Below are 14,784 nucleotides of genomic sequence, written 5' to 3'. Positions count from 1 at the left end.
CTGAAAAGAGCTTTTCCACTCTCCAGAGACTGAAACTTATTTGCGGAACTCCCACAGTGAAGACAGACTGAATGGACTTGCGCTCCTTAAGGGTCTTCACTACAGCGAAATTAAACTACCGCTAATTTTAGTTTTTTTCTGTAATATCTTCAAAACAAATAAAATTTTCGAAAAGCGGAAACGTAGTGAACTAGACAGTGCGATTTTGCATGTGATACCTTTACCCCAATTCACCTATCTGGTTTTGGTATTCCACTATTCACAGAATCCGCAAAAAATGCTAAATCTATCTACAGTTGCAAATCGAAAGAAGATAGTGAGTTGTGATAAAGGTATCATATGCAAAATCGTATTGTCTAGTTCACTATGTTTCCGCTTTTCGAATATTTTTATTCGTTTTGAAGATATTACAGAAAATCTCTAAAATTAGCGGTAGTTTAATTTCGTTGTAGTGAAGACCCTGTGAAAATCACACCACAAGGAGTTATTAATAGATTTGCTCTCCACGTCGGAGAGGGAATTTTGCCTTATAACAACTTTTTTTGAGTGAATCAAAATTTTATTTATATTTTTAGCGTATCTGCATGGACATTTTTGTGTTGTTTTGTATTTTAACATGTTGCACAGAAGAAACTTACAACATTTTATGTTTCTTTTCAAATTTTGCTAAAATTACGACTTCTTTTCATGGAAAATTAATGAATTTTCATGGGAAAATAGCCTACCTAAATGTCGAAATATTTAAATTTTCTCCCGACATTTCTGGGCTGAAGGTTCTTCTATTTACATACAAAATTCTAACAGTTTCAGATTCCTTTACAATTTTGGAACATTAGTAACTAAATCATAATGGTCTGATGAATATCCTGAATTTCAGACCTAGGTTCTACGACTGAGCTAAGTTCGCTCTGTTTAGTGTATGTACACCACACTACACTACACACACACACACACACAGAGAGAGAGAGAGAGAGAGACAAAGAAAGGCATTATATATATATATATATATATATATATATATATGAGGGTAATCGAAGTTTTTCCTCCATTTCAAAATCCTGGCTACGCCGCTGTTTAAAACATTCGATGCATATCAGTTGCTCGGAGAAGACAATAATAAGCGCCATTTCCGGTTAAATTGAGTTAGTAGATAAATAGATTGGAATGTAAAATAAAATATGTAAATACTAGTTTAATTTCGGAAATGCATCTCCAAGTGGGAGGGTAAAGTAGTTTGGTATGTGTTATTACATTGTACTGTTAGGAATGTCACACTTTATTTTCAAGTTTCCTCAAATGTTAGAAAATGTGACATACTATTGTCTTCCCCCGAGCCACTCATATAAACAAATGTAAAGTTTGAAATGCACAATGTATCTTCTCGCATAGCTACGATACCAAATGAAGAACATGATTATAGGAGGTAAAGTAGAAGAATCAGACTTACCGAATGAGATCGGTGTTGGTCTCTGGTTTGAAGTGGATTGTGACGTTCTTAATGCATTCCAGGAACTCGTTGGCGTCCAAGTAGTTGTCCTTGTTAGCGTCACAAGTGAAGAATCGAGCCCAAAGAATCTCCGTCTCGGTCATCGCAGAATTGAACCAAGGCTGGGATTTGTCATGTTTTCGCAGGAAGCTAACTGCACGAGAATGAAGTTGGTCCCTCTGGGTTTGAAAGCATACAACTATAGGAAAAAAAAAAAAAAGATTTCAAATCAGTAACTGCTATATTAGATACTTCTTATTTTATTTTATTTTTTTTATTTTTTGAATTATTAGATGTAAGAGTATATAAATATATACGTTCATTAGGCTACTTTCGTAAAAAAAAAAAAAAAAAAAAAAAAAAATCACTGCAATTCAATAAAAGTTTGTTATATGGTGATCAACACACATTGTTACAATGTACTAACAATCTATTATCGTACAACTAAAGTAGTTATATAGATTAATACAATAAATCTTAAAGGTAACAGTACCATACTTTGCAATCACAGTTAAAATTGTTATATTAATATGTCATTGATAAGGGTCCATCTTTTAATTTCTTGAAGGAGCCCGAAGAGCCATTTCACAGTCAGTAACAGGAAAATTAAATGACAGGTCTACAACCAAAACTGGTATAATAGACCATCAACGCATAGTTACACAAGTTTTTGTTTGTTTGTTTGTTTGTTTGTTTTTTATGTCTTTAAATGACATATATTGATTGTACGTCCAGCGAGTGCATTCCATATGACGAAGCAGTACAGCATTGAATTCCTGTGAACAGTAGTTAGAAAACAGAGAAGAGGGTAAAAAATATGTCGTAGTATGTGAAAGTGTCCCAATATACTCAACTTTGCAATTTAGATACAAATCAAATAAAGATCAATTGATACTACATACTAATATGAAGATGAGCTCTCTCGCGGCTTTTGGCGTTGGATCAAACATGTGGTTCGGATCAAACATCAGCTGTAAGTCCATGTCTCATATACCCATAGTTCTGAAAGGGACGCTACACTCAAGATAAAATGAAATCTTCCAGTGTAACGTCCCACGATTATGCCTTTTAAGCAGGGGTGAAAGTGAGAGGAACGCGAGGGGACGTCGTTACCCCTCTTCCAAAAAATATCTTCCAAATGGCGTCCCTCCTCTTCCTAAAAAAAAAAAAAAAAATACAATGGACAAAGATAGGCATGGGGGACGGCGTAATGTTATGTGTGCCACTATCTTTTCAGACCCAGTTTTTCCCTGCCTTTAGGCTAAGGGAGGCGGGTGATTAAGGCAAGTAAAAGATGACGGAAGAATTGTGGAATGGGAATGTGGGAGGAAACAGGAGTTCTCCGAGAAAATTCACGGCTACGAGTTGTCCTCCACAAACTTACTTGGCCAGGGATCGAACCAGGAACCCTACGCACTATAGGTAAGCGGTCTACCACTGAGCCACCGTGCCCCCAAGCTGAACTCAAAAATCAAATTAACATAATCTAACATGAAGAATGTCATAAGATAATATGAAGAATCAAATAAACACCTCCCCGATAAACACCACCTTTACGAAGACACTTATGTGTCGGGTGGGGTGGATTGCGTGCTACAGTGAAATTTAGAGCTGTGTCGGTGGTAGTTCACTACCAGAAGGGCCACCCCTACCGAATTGGTCTAAATGGAGTAGCCAGACAAAGAGTGTTCTGGAAGAAGGCAGCAGTTCTCCAGTAGCCAAGTTGGCGGAAATCATAGTGATTGGTACGGCAACTTGGACATTAGTCCCAGGCGTGGTCAGAGCGACTTTAATGGCTGGGACACTGCGGGGTGGAAGGCAACGGGCAACCACCACTCTATTTTCCCTAGTTTGCTAGCAGCAAAAAGAGAAAATATGAACAATGGTCTTTCGCAGGTCAAAATGTAGTTCCGGAGGTAAAATATCCCCCCATTCGGATCTCCGGGAGGGGGATGGCTTGGGAAGGACTATTGGACGAGAAAGTACTAATGGGGGGAAGACAGACAGAGAAAGAAAGACAAGGAAGAGCAAAAGGTTTAGGATAGGGACATGGAACGTACGTACTATGTTACAGGGAGGAAAATTAGAAAATCTTAAAGAAGAAATGAAACAAAATAATTTAGATTTGGTAGGCGTTTGTGAAGTTAGATGGGAAGGTAATGGGGTTTTGAACAGCGAAGCATATAGAATGTTTTATTCAGGTAATGAAAAGGGCGGTCATAATGGCGTAGGAATAATTCTTGGAAAGCGCTTAAAAGAGAAGGTAGTGAAAGTAGAATTTATTGATGATAGAGTTATGATGTTAAGACTTAAAGGAAAAACGAAGGATCTGGTGGTGATACAGACATATGCACCGACGACTTCGCATGCAAATGAAGAAGTAGAGGAAAATTATGAGAAAATAGAAGAAATTATAGATAGGGAGAAGAAAGGTGCATGCATAATTCTAATGGGAAATTTCAATGCAGTTGTGGGAGAAATACAGGAAGGTAGTATCGTAGGCAAATATGGTTTAGGCGAAAGAAATGAAAGGGGAGAGGGACTGGTAAATTTCTGTAGACAGAATTCACTAGTAATTGGAAACACTTGGTTCAATCAGCACAAGAGAAGGAGATATACATGGAAATCACCAATAGACGGCGGAAGATATCAGATAGACTATGTTATGATTCAGGACAGGTATCGAAATAGCTTAAAGAACGCGAAGACCCTTCCCGGGGCTGATATTTTCTTTGATCATAATCTGGCCGAAGTAGATATTCAACTGAAAAATGTAGGCAGAAGAAAAGTAGGCAACAAAGTGTTGAATACTGAGAAGTTGAAAAACGAGGAAATAAGAAATCTTTTCGTTAAAAAATTCGAAGAAAAATGATCAAACGAGGAAAGAATAGGTGCAGGTAGTAACGCACGGTGGGAACATATTAAACGTTGCTTACAACAAGCCGCAGAAGAAGCAGTAGGTTACCGCGAACACAAAACTGCTAAGAAACCATGGGTTACAGAGCAGACGTTACAGAAAATGAGGGAGAGGAAGATGTGGAAACAGGTTGATACAGAAGAGGGCAGAAAGATGTACAGAAAGTTAAATAATGAATTACGAAGAGAAACAGACAGAGCGAGGGAAGAGTTTTACAAAAGAATATGCGAGGACATAGAAGAATTAGAAAGAGTTGGGAAATATGAGGAAATGTACAAGGAGATGAAATCTATGGATTTTCCGAGGAAACAAGGGGGTATTATGATGGCAGTAGAAAATAAGAATGGGAAGGTAGTCAGCGAGAGAAATGAGGTCATAGGAAGGTGGAAAGAATACATTGAAGACTTATATGAGAGTAGGGATAGACCGTGTAGCCTAAATGTTGAAGTAGAAAATGAAGTAGGCGAGGATGATAAAGGATTTAGTATCCTTAGGGATGAGTTTGAAAAGGCTATATCCGAGATTAGGAATGGGAAGCCAACCGGAATAGATAACATACCAATCGAATTCATTAAAAATATAGGAGACAAGGGAAAGAAAGAATTGTTCCGACTGTGCAATGAAATATATAAAACAGGAGAATGGCCAAAAGACTTTCTGAAAACGATCATGATACCGATGGCTAAGAAATCGAACCCAAAGAGATGTGAGGATTATAGAACTATTAGTCTCATATCTCATGCAGCTAAAATTCTGCTCCGAATACTGAACAGAAGGTTATATGAAAGAACAAATAAAGAAGTTGAGGAGGAGCAGTTCGGGTTCAGAAGGGGCAAGGGCACAAGAGATGCAATTGAATTATTAAGGTCGATCGGTGAAAGATTTATAGAAAAAGGGAAAGAGGTGTATGTTATATTTGTTGATCTAGAAAAGGCTTTTGACCGAGTGAATTGGGAATTGTTGTTGGGAGTTCTAACCAAGATAGGGTTGGAATGGAAAGATAGAAGACTTATAAGAAACTTATACATGAACCAACAAGTAAGTGTTAGGATAGGGGAAGAACTGACGGAAGAGAGTGCAATTGGAAGGGGAGTTCGACAAGGATGCTGCCTCTCGCCAACACTATTTAATGTATATCTAGAAGAGATAGTGAAAAAGAGTTTACATGATGATGATGGTATTTCGGTAGGAGGTAGAATGATTAGATGCATAAGATTTGCAGATGATATGGCGCTTGTTGCAGAATCTGAAAAGAAAATCAATAAAATGTTAGAAAGACAAAAGCAATGGTGATTGGAACGAAGGGGTCTGTGTCAAATATAAAAGTAGGAGGGGAGAAAATAGAACAAGTGAATAGTTTTCGATATCTGGGTAGTATTCTTAGTAATAACATGAAGTGCGAACGTGAAATAAAAGCAAGGATAGGAATGGCGAAAGAAGCCTTTAGGAAGAAGAAAAGTCTGTTTTGTGGGATCTTGAAGAAAGAGTTGAGAAAAAGACTCATAAAATGCTTCGTGTGGAGTGTTGTACTGTATGGGGCGGAAACGTGGACACTACGTAAAGGTGATGAAAATCGACTGGAAGCCTTCGAAATGTGGGTGTGGAGAAGAATGGAAAGAATTAGTTGGGTCGAGCGCAAAACGAATGAGAGAGTGTTAGAAATGGTGGGTGAGAAAAGAACACTTTTATATATTATTAGGAAGAGGAAGAGAAACTGGTTGGGGCATTGCCTAAGAAGAGATTGTATCATGAGGGACGTCCTAGAGGGTATGGTGGCGGGAAAGAGTAGGAGGGGGCAAAGGAGACTATAATTAATGGATGATATAAAAACAGAAAGATCATACCTCAATACGTTCGCAACGAGGTTTCATAGCTCATGCGTACCCTTGGAATACCCTGACCACGTATTTAAATGTGGATGGCTAATCACAATGCGTTTCAAACGTGAGAGCAATAAAACAAACAGACTATGTCGATTCAAGCGTATTTGCTGCGTTTCGGAACAACATAGCACCTGCTGTTTCGGAATCAGTAAAAGATGTGTACAGGAAGGAAAAGAAGGAAAGAAGTGTTGCCAGGGAAAGTGATTTCAGCAAAACCTTCATGTCTTCTCACAAGAAACAGGACATGATGATTCTACTCTTCCGGCGCAAGAGATGAAAAAAACACCTGGAAACCCTGACTGGCTCACTCTGGCGAAAGTAAAATTACCTAGTAGCCACCTAGGTCATGTTTGCTGCATGGGGAAACGCATCGGAAATGCACCCTCGTTAAGCTATAGCCTTAAGACAGTATTCAAAAAAATTGAGAGCATTACGGTACTCCGCCTACGGTACTCCCCTCATATAACTTCAGTGCTGAAAAGGGAGACTGAATTTCAACAAATAAAAATCTCTAACATGAAAATGAGTCATGGAAGAATGTGAGAAAAAGGAAATACAATATCTAAGAGTGGATGTGTGCCAAGCAATGCAGCATGCAATTTCAATACAAGGTAGATACACTCAACGGCGCCGATTTCTCTGTAACTTTGGGGGGCCCATTCATAAAAAAAAAAAATACATACAACAATACATATAACAATAAAAAATACATATGAAAATACATATTCATAAAATACATAGGGGCCTACACGAGCTTTGGGGGGGCAGGCCCCCGCAGCCCCCCCTCCCCACAGGATCGGCGCTCTTGGTTACACTCTAAATTGCATCCAAATCCGATTATCCTCAATACTTGATGATAAAATGAGCTCAAGTTCAGTAGTTCAAGTTCTGTAAATTTCATATTCTGAAAACGGCTCTCGATCCAGCAGTTCAAACAAACATTCCCATTGCACCAGGCCCACAACTAGGAGAGGTATGAGAACCTTTGGCTCCCAGACCACAATGCGTCATTATGTGCTATGTTAATACAAAAAATACAATATAGATGTTTGTAAGAGATTCTTTGTGGTAAATTAATTTACCCTCTTTTAAGTAAATACGGAAGAAATGTATAAAATAGTTAGGAATGAGTGATAGATAAAGGGAATGCACACCTTTTAGTGAAATTTTTACACAGATTTGTTATTAATTCCTCAGTATATAGAATGAAGTGGGTGGAAAGAACAGTAAGAGATCAGATGTATAAACCAAGTGCAAAAACCCACTAATTCCGACTTCAGGCTAGCGAATGCTAATAAATAAAAATGAAGTTAATAATACAATGACACACAACAGAGATTTTTTTTCGCGATGGCGTTGATCTAGTTACTTTTCGTTTTCAGTTTCTAGAGGATAGGAAATCGAGCATTACTGAGTTTTAGATTTACTCAGTACTACTGTTGAACACGTGTCCAGAAATTTGCAAAATTTTAGAAGAAATTTGATAGTTTATAAAGAAATAACGCTATTGTACTCTAGTTGTGCAGATTGGTATGATTTCGGGAAGGTTATACAATATTGTGCTCCCCTTACTTGAAAATAAATACAGTGGAGTCTCTTCACATCCTTTGTACGTCCGATATCCTTTTATATGCTATTTTATTTCTGTGTATCTTTACTTTTATGTCTATCGTTAAAATAATCGAAATTCAAAATTTTGTCAGATTTACGTGCACTAAGTGTCAACGGTCATGGGACACCTACCTAATAACTTGTGGGGCTCTTCAAACACGGTAAAGTGCAACAAGTCGAGGTGGCAGGGACGCGAAAAGTCGCCGTAAGTCCGCTGGAGGGATATGCAGCTATGCAACCTCGATCGCCGTCCAGAACTCCGTGGTTTCTACAGGCGGAGCGCGGAAAATTCTGGGCACAAATGGCTCGTTCGATAATATTTCACATGTGCTTGTTAAGGTTCATGTCTGGAGATCTAAGAAGCCAAATCATGTGTTGGAAGTGGCCAAAATGTTCCTCAAACTAATCGCGCACCATTGCGGACTGGCGACGTGGCGCATTGTTACCCTGGAAAATACCACTGTTAGTAGGACACTAAGTCCATAAGGGGCTGAAATGGTCACGGGGCACCTAAGTATAGCGGTTGCCGGTTATTGCCCGGGCTCAAGAATCCAAAACAATGCTACGTAAGTATTCTCCAAATCAGTACAGGTCCTCTTCAACTTGAAGAGTGGTTTGTTGAAAACTTGGGTTGTGGTCTTGGTAGTGAAAAAAATGAAATTAAATCTTTAAGTTTTACGTCCCACGGTTATGCCGGTTAGGCTAAAGGAGACGGTGATTATGAGAGATGAGTGAAATGGTAGAATGAAGAAAGTGGGAGGAAACGGGAGAACCCCGAGAAAACCCACGAGCACGGTGTTTGTCCACCCCAAAGTTTACTTGGCGGGGGCTGGGATCGAACCCGGGACCCCAAGCACCAGAGGTGAACGCTCTACCACTGAGCCACCGCGCCCCCCCGTGGTCTTGGTAGTGTCCCACAACAAGAGATTAAATAGAATTTTCATGGCGAAAAACGAGATAGAACTCTCTTAATAAAAACAAATATACTTTTCGATATGAGAAAGTACTTTCACTTCACTATTTCGAGATGAGATAGCCCCAAATGTAGTCTCGTGAGCAACACTAAGTCTATGCCACACCCAGATCCTACCACTCGCACGTACCAACTGAACGTAATTCATCTGACCACATTAGTCGGCGCAGTCATCTAAGTCCTCCAGAGCCGTAGGAAGCGGGGCGGTTGCCCCGGGCGCTGATAGCAAGAGGGCGCTGAACGAACGAGAAGAAAGGGAAAGTGTTGGAAATGAGTAAACGACGCGTCGCCCGAAAAGGTATTGGCGCTCTATTAAATCAATATTGTTGTCGGTTTGCAAAGAAATAGAAATAGATTTGGTAAAAGTTTTCTTGCTCGCTCCGCTCGCAACCCAAACATTTTTATTAAGAGTCATAAAGTTTTTTTTCTTATTAGTTAAAGAAAGTTATTACATATGATTTCTTAATGACGATGTGATACACAAGGTGTCGAGTAATGGCTTATAGTGTACGCAGGAACGTTTTCAAAATCAGAAACTATCAATGTCTGAAATACGTGTTTGGCATTTGATGGTGATGAGTTTCTGAGCCCATGTGAGTCACCTCTGCCGATAGTCAACAGTTAGTAGTGGCACTCGATTTGGTATGCAGTTGCGATATCCCGTGGAGACCAAATTGCGCCGCATTGACCTCTGTGACATGTTACTAGGACGTCCTAAGTTAGTTTATACTATCAATTCACGCATTTGTTGCTTGTCTGATTGCCAGGTCGAATTTGCACAGACGTTGCCGGTCGCGGTTATTCAGCACTCGTGAGTGGCCACTGCATTGTCCCTGATGGGTTGTAATGTTTTCAGTATGGTACTCATGGTTTTCCCTCGACACTGTGGAACGAGAAAAGTTCAATTTCCGGACCGTTATTGAAGATTTCTTTTCAGTAGTGTGGTACAAATTTATGGTTTCTTATTCTTAATCTTACGCCCATTACCCCCGTCTCCTCTATATATATCATTTATAACCCTACAATGTGATGTAAGTCGTTAGAGACAGGAATTTGTCATGAAGATTAAATCTGTTGGATAGCTTGTAAAGAAGCGGATGGATGTCAATTTTATAGAAAGTTTTGGAGAAATCTAAGTAGATAACATCCAGTTGAGAAGTTTCTGAAATACAATTTATAGCATGAATAAGAAAGTCTGATAGGTTGGTAAGGCATGATTTCTGTTCCAGGAACCCATGCTGTGCAATGTTCAAATAAGGGGTTGTGAAATTATAAAGTCTGTGCTTAATGATTTTCTCACAAAGAATTGACAACGGAGAGAGAAGAGAAATGAATCTATAGGAACATACATCAGTTTTAGTGCCAGATTTATAGATCGGAATAGTTGTTAGACTGTTTCCAAAGTTGATGATAAAACCCTTCTGTAAAACATCTATTAAATAAAATAAAAAAAGCCACGGGATAAGCAATTGATACTGCTATATTGCGAAGGAAGATTGTATAAATAGGTCCACGAACACGATGATCAGGTCCAGCTGACAAGCTTGATCCACGCACATCGTTTATGTTTCCGAAACATACTTCAACTTCCCTCCTCTATTTTATGGTACTGTTACTTCTGATTGAATAGTAAGTATATAACCTGCGTGCAGTTAGCCCCCCCTCATGCTCAATTTAAAATTATTTTTATGTCAATCGTTTGATCATCGTTTGATCAGGTATGATCAACCATTTTTAACGTTTGATCAGCTTTACTAACATATATATAAGCGATATTTAGTAGGGGGGGCTAACTACACGCTAGCCCCCCCTTCACGTCAGATTCGAAATTTTTCGATGTCAATCGTTTGATCATCGTTTGATCAGGTTTGATCAACAATTTTCAACGTTTGATCAACTTTAGTAACAGAGATATAAGGGTTCCAAAATGGGGGGCCAGCCCCCCCTTCACCTCCGATTCGACTTTTTCTTATGTCAATCGTTTGATCATCGTTTGATCAGGTATGATCAACCATTTTTAACGTTTGATCAGCTTTACTAACATAAATATAAGCGATATTTAGTAGGGGGGGCTAACTACACGCTAGCCCCCCCTTCACGTCAGATTCGAAATTTTTCGATGTCAATCGTTTGATCATCGTTTGATCAGGTTTGATCAACAATTTTCAACGTTTGATCAACTTTAGTAACAGAGATATAAGGGTTCCAAAATGGGGGGCCAGCCCCCCCTTCACCTCCGATTCGACTTTTTCTTATGTCAATCGTTTGATCATCGTTTGATCAGGTATGATCAACCATTTTTAACGTTTGATCAGCTTTACTAACATAAATATAAGCGATATTTAGTAGGGGGGGCTAACTACACGCTAGCCCCCCCTTCACGTCAGATTCGAAATTTTTCGATGTCAATCGTTTGATCATCGTTTGATCAGGTTTGATCAACAATTTTCAACGTTTGATCAACTTTAGTAACAGAGATATAAGGGTTCCAAAATGGGGGGCCAGCCCCCCCTTCACCTCCGATTCGACTTTTTCTTATGTCAATCGTTTGATCATCGTTTGATCAGGTATGATCAACCATTTTTAACGTTTGATCAGCTTTACTAACATATATATAAGCGATATTTAGTAGGGGGGGCTAACTACACGCTAGCCCCCCCTTCACGTCAGATTCGAAATTTTTCGATGTCAATCGTTTGATCATCGTTTGATCAGGTTTGATCAACAATTTTCAACGTTTGATCAACTTTAGTAACAGAGATATAAGGGTTCCAAAATGGGGGGCCAGCCCCCCCTTCACCTCCGATTCGACTTTTTCTTATGTCAATCGTTTGATCATCGTTTGATCAGGTATGATCAACCATTTTTAACGTTTGATCAGCTTTACTAACATAAATATAAGCGACATTTAGTAGGGGGGGCTAACTACACGCTAGCCCCCCATTCACGTTAGATTCGAAATTTTTCGATGTCAATCGTTTGATCATCGTTTGATCAGGTTTGATCAACAGTTTTCAACGTTTGATCAACTTTAGTAACAGAGATATAAGGGTTCCAAAATGGGGGGGCCAGCCCCCCTTCACCCCCGATTCGACTTTTTCTTATGTCAATCGTTTGATCATCGTTTGATCAGGTATGATCAACAATTTTTAACGTTTGATCAAGTATACTAACAGAGATACAAGGGTTACAAAATGGAGGGCTAGCCCCCCTTCGCCTCCGATTAGATCTTTTGTTATGGTAATCGTTTGATCATCGTTTGATCAGGTATGATCAACAATTTTTAACGTTGTACAGCATTACTAACATAAATATAAGCTATTTTTAGTAGGGGGGCTAACTACACGCTAGCCCCCCCTTCACCTCCGATTGGAAATATTTCGACGCCAATTGTTTGATCATCGTTTGATCAGGTTTGATCAACAATTTTTAACGTTTGATCAAGTATACTAACAGAGATACAAGGGTTACAAAATGGGGGCTAGCCCCCCTTCGCCTCTGATTAGATCTTTTGTTATGGTAATCGTTTGATCATCGTTTGATCAGGTTTAATCAACAATTCTCAACGTGTGATAAACTTTAGTAACATATATAAGGATTATAAAATGGGGTGCCAGCTTCCCTACACCTCCGATTTGATATTTTCTAATGTCAATCTTTTAATCTTCGTTTGATCAGGTATGATCATTAATGTTTAACGTTTGATCAACTTTACTAACAGTAACAGAGCTATAAAAGTGATATAAGTTTGAGAAAGAAACAATGATAAATTGCCACCTACCAGGGGAAACATTCGGTTATCTACCCAGCGACGCAAATCTGTATTCAACATAGGGGGGGGGGGAGTGACGGATAAGACCGTTAGCAATTTTTTAAAGATGTTTAAAATATTTATGAAGTTAAAAAACTATGCTGTGGAGTATCAGAAAACTAGAATTGTCTTTAGGGATGCGCACGAGACAAGATTTGTGGCTGTCTCGTCTCGAAAATGTTCTGTTAAAGTGATGTCTCGACTCGAAAAACGCTTTTTTTTAATTGGAAGAGGCGTGTCGTTACTCCAATTTTGTCAGGAAATTCCTGTCTCAACTCGTCTCGTGCGCATCCCTAGTTGTCTTCAACATTGGGAGACCTGCAGGGGCAGATTTGAGGCTATTCTGAAAGGACATAAATTTCTTCTCACTTTCCTTTGTGGTAATCGGACACAAATAATCATATTTTCCCCCAAAACACATTTCAAATCGAATTATTGGGGGACAGTACCCCTCAGTTCCAAGATTGGAGGGGACTCATCCCCCCGGAGTTTCGCCAGTGTATCTACCTATGCAGAAAATTAAAGTAAATCGGAATTCTGTATGCTAAGAGGATGGACCAATAAAAATTTGTTCCCTGAAGGAAAATGAGTACAGAAAGTTGTAGAGTATAAATCCTCTTCTTTTCGTTTGAAGTGATTCAAATAGCGCGTTGTTTCACAATAACGAGACAAAGAGAGTCAAGATAGGTATGTAAAACTAACATGAAAAGATTTTTTTTTTTTTTTTTTTTTTAACTCTCTTGGACCATGGAGTAGTGAAGAAACTCCTGAATCAGCAACATCAAATAACAGCTGAAGCATCTTCATGCATCAATTTACGATAAGTATCGTATTGTCATCTTTCGTGTACAGTCGGAAACAATAATAAGTAAAGGTGGAGGTATAAGAAACAATAGGTCCAATCTATACTTAATATTGTTTCTGACTGTACATCTACTCTTCCTTACTTCTTACTTATTTCTGTATAATTTCCTTGTGTGGACTGCTAACAAACTTTAAACGTTTAGGTACTTGTGTGCCCAAGGACGTAGACATTTCGAGACCATAGGCGACAAATATTTCGGCGTTGATTGCCCCCCCTTCGGTGCCTTCACCTAGACGAAATTTACACCTTTCTTAGTATCTGTTAATAATTATGTTTGCAAGTTTCTACAAACATTGGAAATTATATACAAAAATACATGTTATTATCTTTGCTATTTTATTTCAAAATTTAACTTTCATATTGATGTATGTAATTTATATTAGATTGCACTACTGTAATACAAAAGCAATGCCGAAGGCGTTATTCAGAGTTATATATTTTCATGCATTTTGTACTTTTAAAGATTTTACATAAACATTATTCTTCTCGTGCTAAACCGAGTACTTCTACTAATATATATTGGTATATAGTGTATTATAATTTATACACTATGTTAAGTGTGGCAAGTGCAAACCATCATATCTTTCACTTACGAGCCGCCACCGCTATCAATTTTACTTTCTTCTCTACCTAGAACATTGTTGAGCTTGCTTGGAAAGAACTAAAATATATTTAATTGTTATTTATTTGTAACGGTATTCGTCTGACGGCATTTTCTTTGATAAGGACACCAGTGACCGCTATGACGTACAAAGCAGCCGCAGATTCCCGTGTAAGCTATTTTTAAACATTTTTCGAAGGCAAAAGTAAGGTTACTTTTTTGAAGAGATCAGGGGTGTAGACAGCAGGTTTAAGTAGGAGGGGCTCTTCGTTTTTGAAGAGGGGCCAGCTACAATGTATAAAACAAACAAACAAACAAACAAACAAACAAAAAACATGTGTTGCAGTTAGTTTTTTTTGAGACCTGAAAAATCGGAAATTTTTTGTTTCCTTCCGGAAAAGTAAAAACACTGTTATTTAGCTTATTATTATTATTATTATTATTATTATTATTATTATTATTATTATTATTATTATTATTATTATTATTATTGCTTTTTCTCCATAAATTATGTTCCAGGTAGTTTTTATTATGTTTCATCAAGAACTACTGAACCGGACCAAACATTATACCTTTGTGTATAACTATTTCAATTTAAGCCCTTGGACACACAACCTATCTATAAAGGTTACCAAGA

General features: G+C 38.4%; 1 protein-coding gene across 1 annotated transcript in view; it reads right to left on the bottom strand.

Annotated features, from left to right (window-relative positions):
- The window catches only part of LOC145660601 (follistatin-related protein 1-like), a 186,922-nt gene that overhangs the window by 41,734 nt on the left and 130,404 nt on the right, over positions 1-14,784 (bottom strand). The window contains exon 4 of the mRNA XM_081725862.1: positions 1,448-1,685. Within this exon, the coding sequence (XP_081581988.1) occupies positions 1,448-1,685 (238 nt within the window). The remainder of the gene's footprint in view (positions 1-1,447; positions 1,686-14,784) is intronic.

Source organism: Thermobia domestica, chromosome 9, assembly GCF_964235325.1.
Source record: "Thermobia domestica chromosome 9, izTheDome1.hap1.1, whole genome shotgun sequence".
NCBI classification, from domain to species: Eukaryota; Metazoa; Arthropoda; class Insecta; order Zygentoma; family Lepismatidae; genus Thermobia; species Thermobia domestica.
Note: the sequence above shows the minus strand (reverse complement) of the source record. Positions and strands in the feature narration are given on the sequence as shown.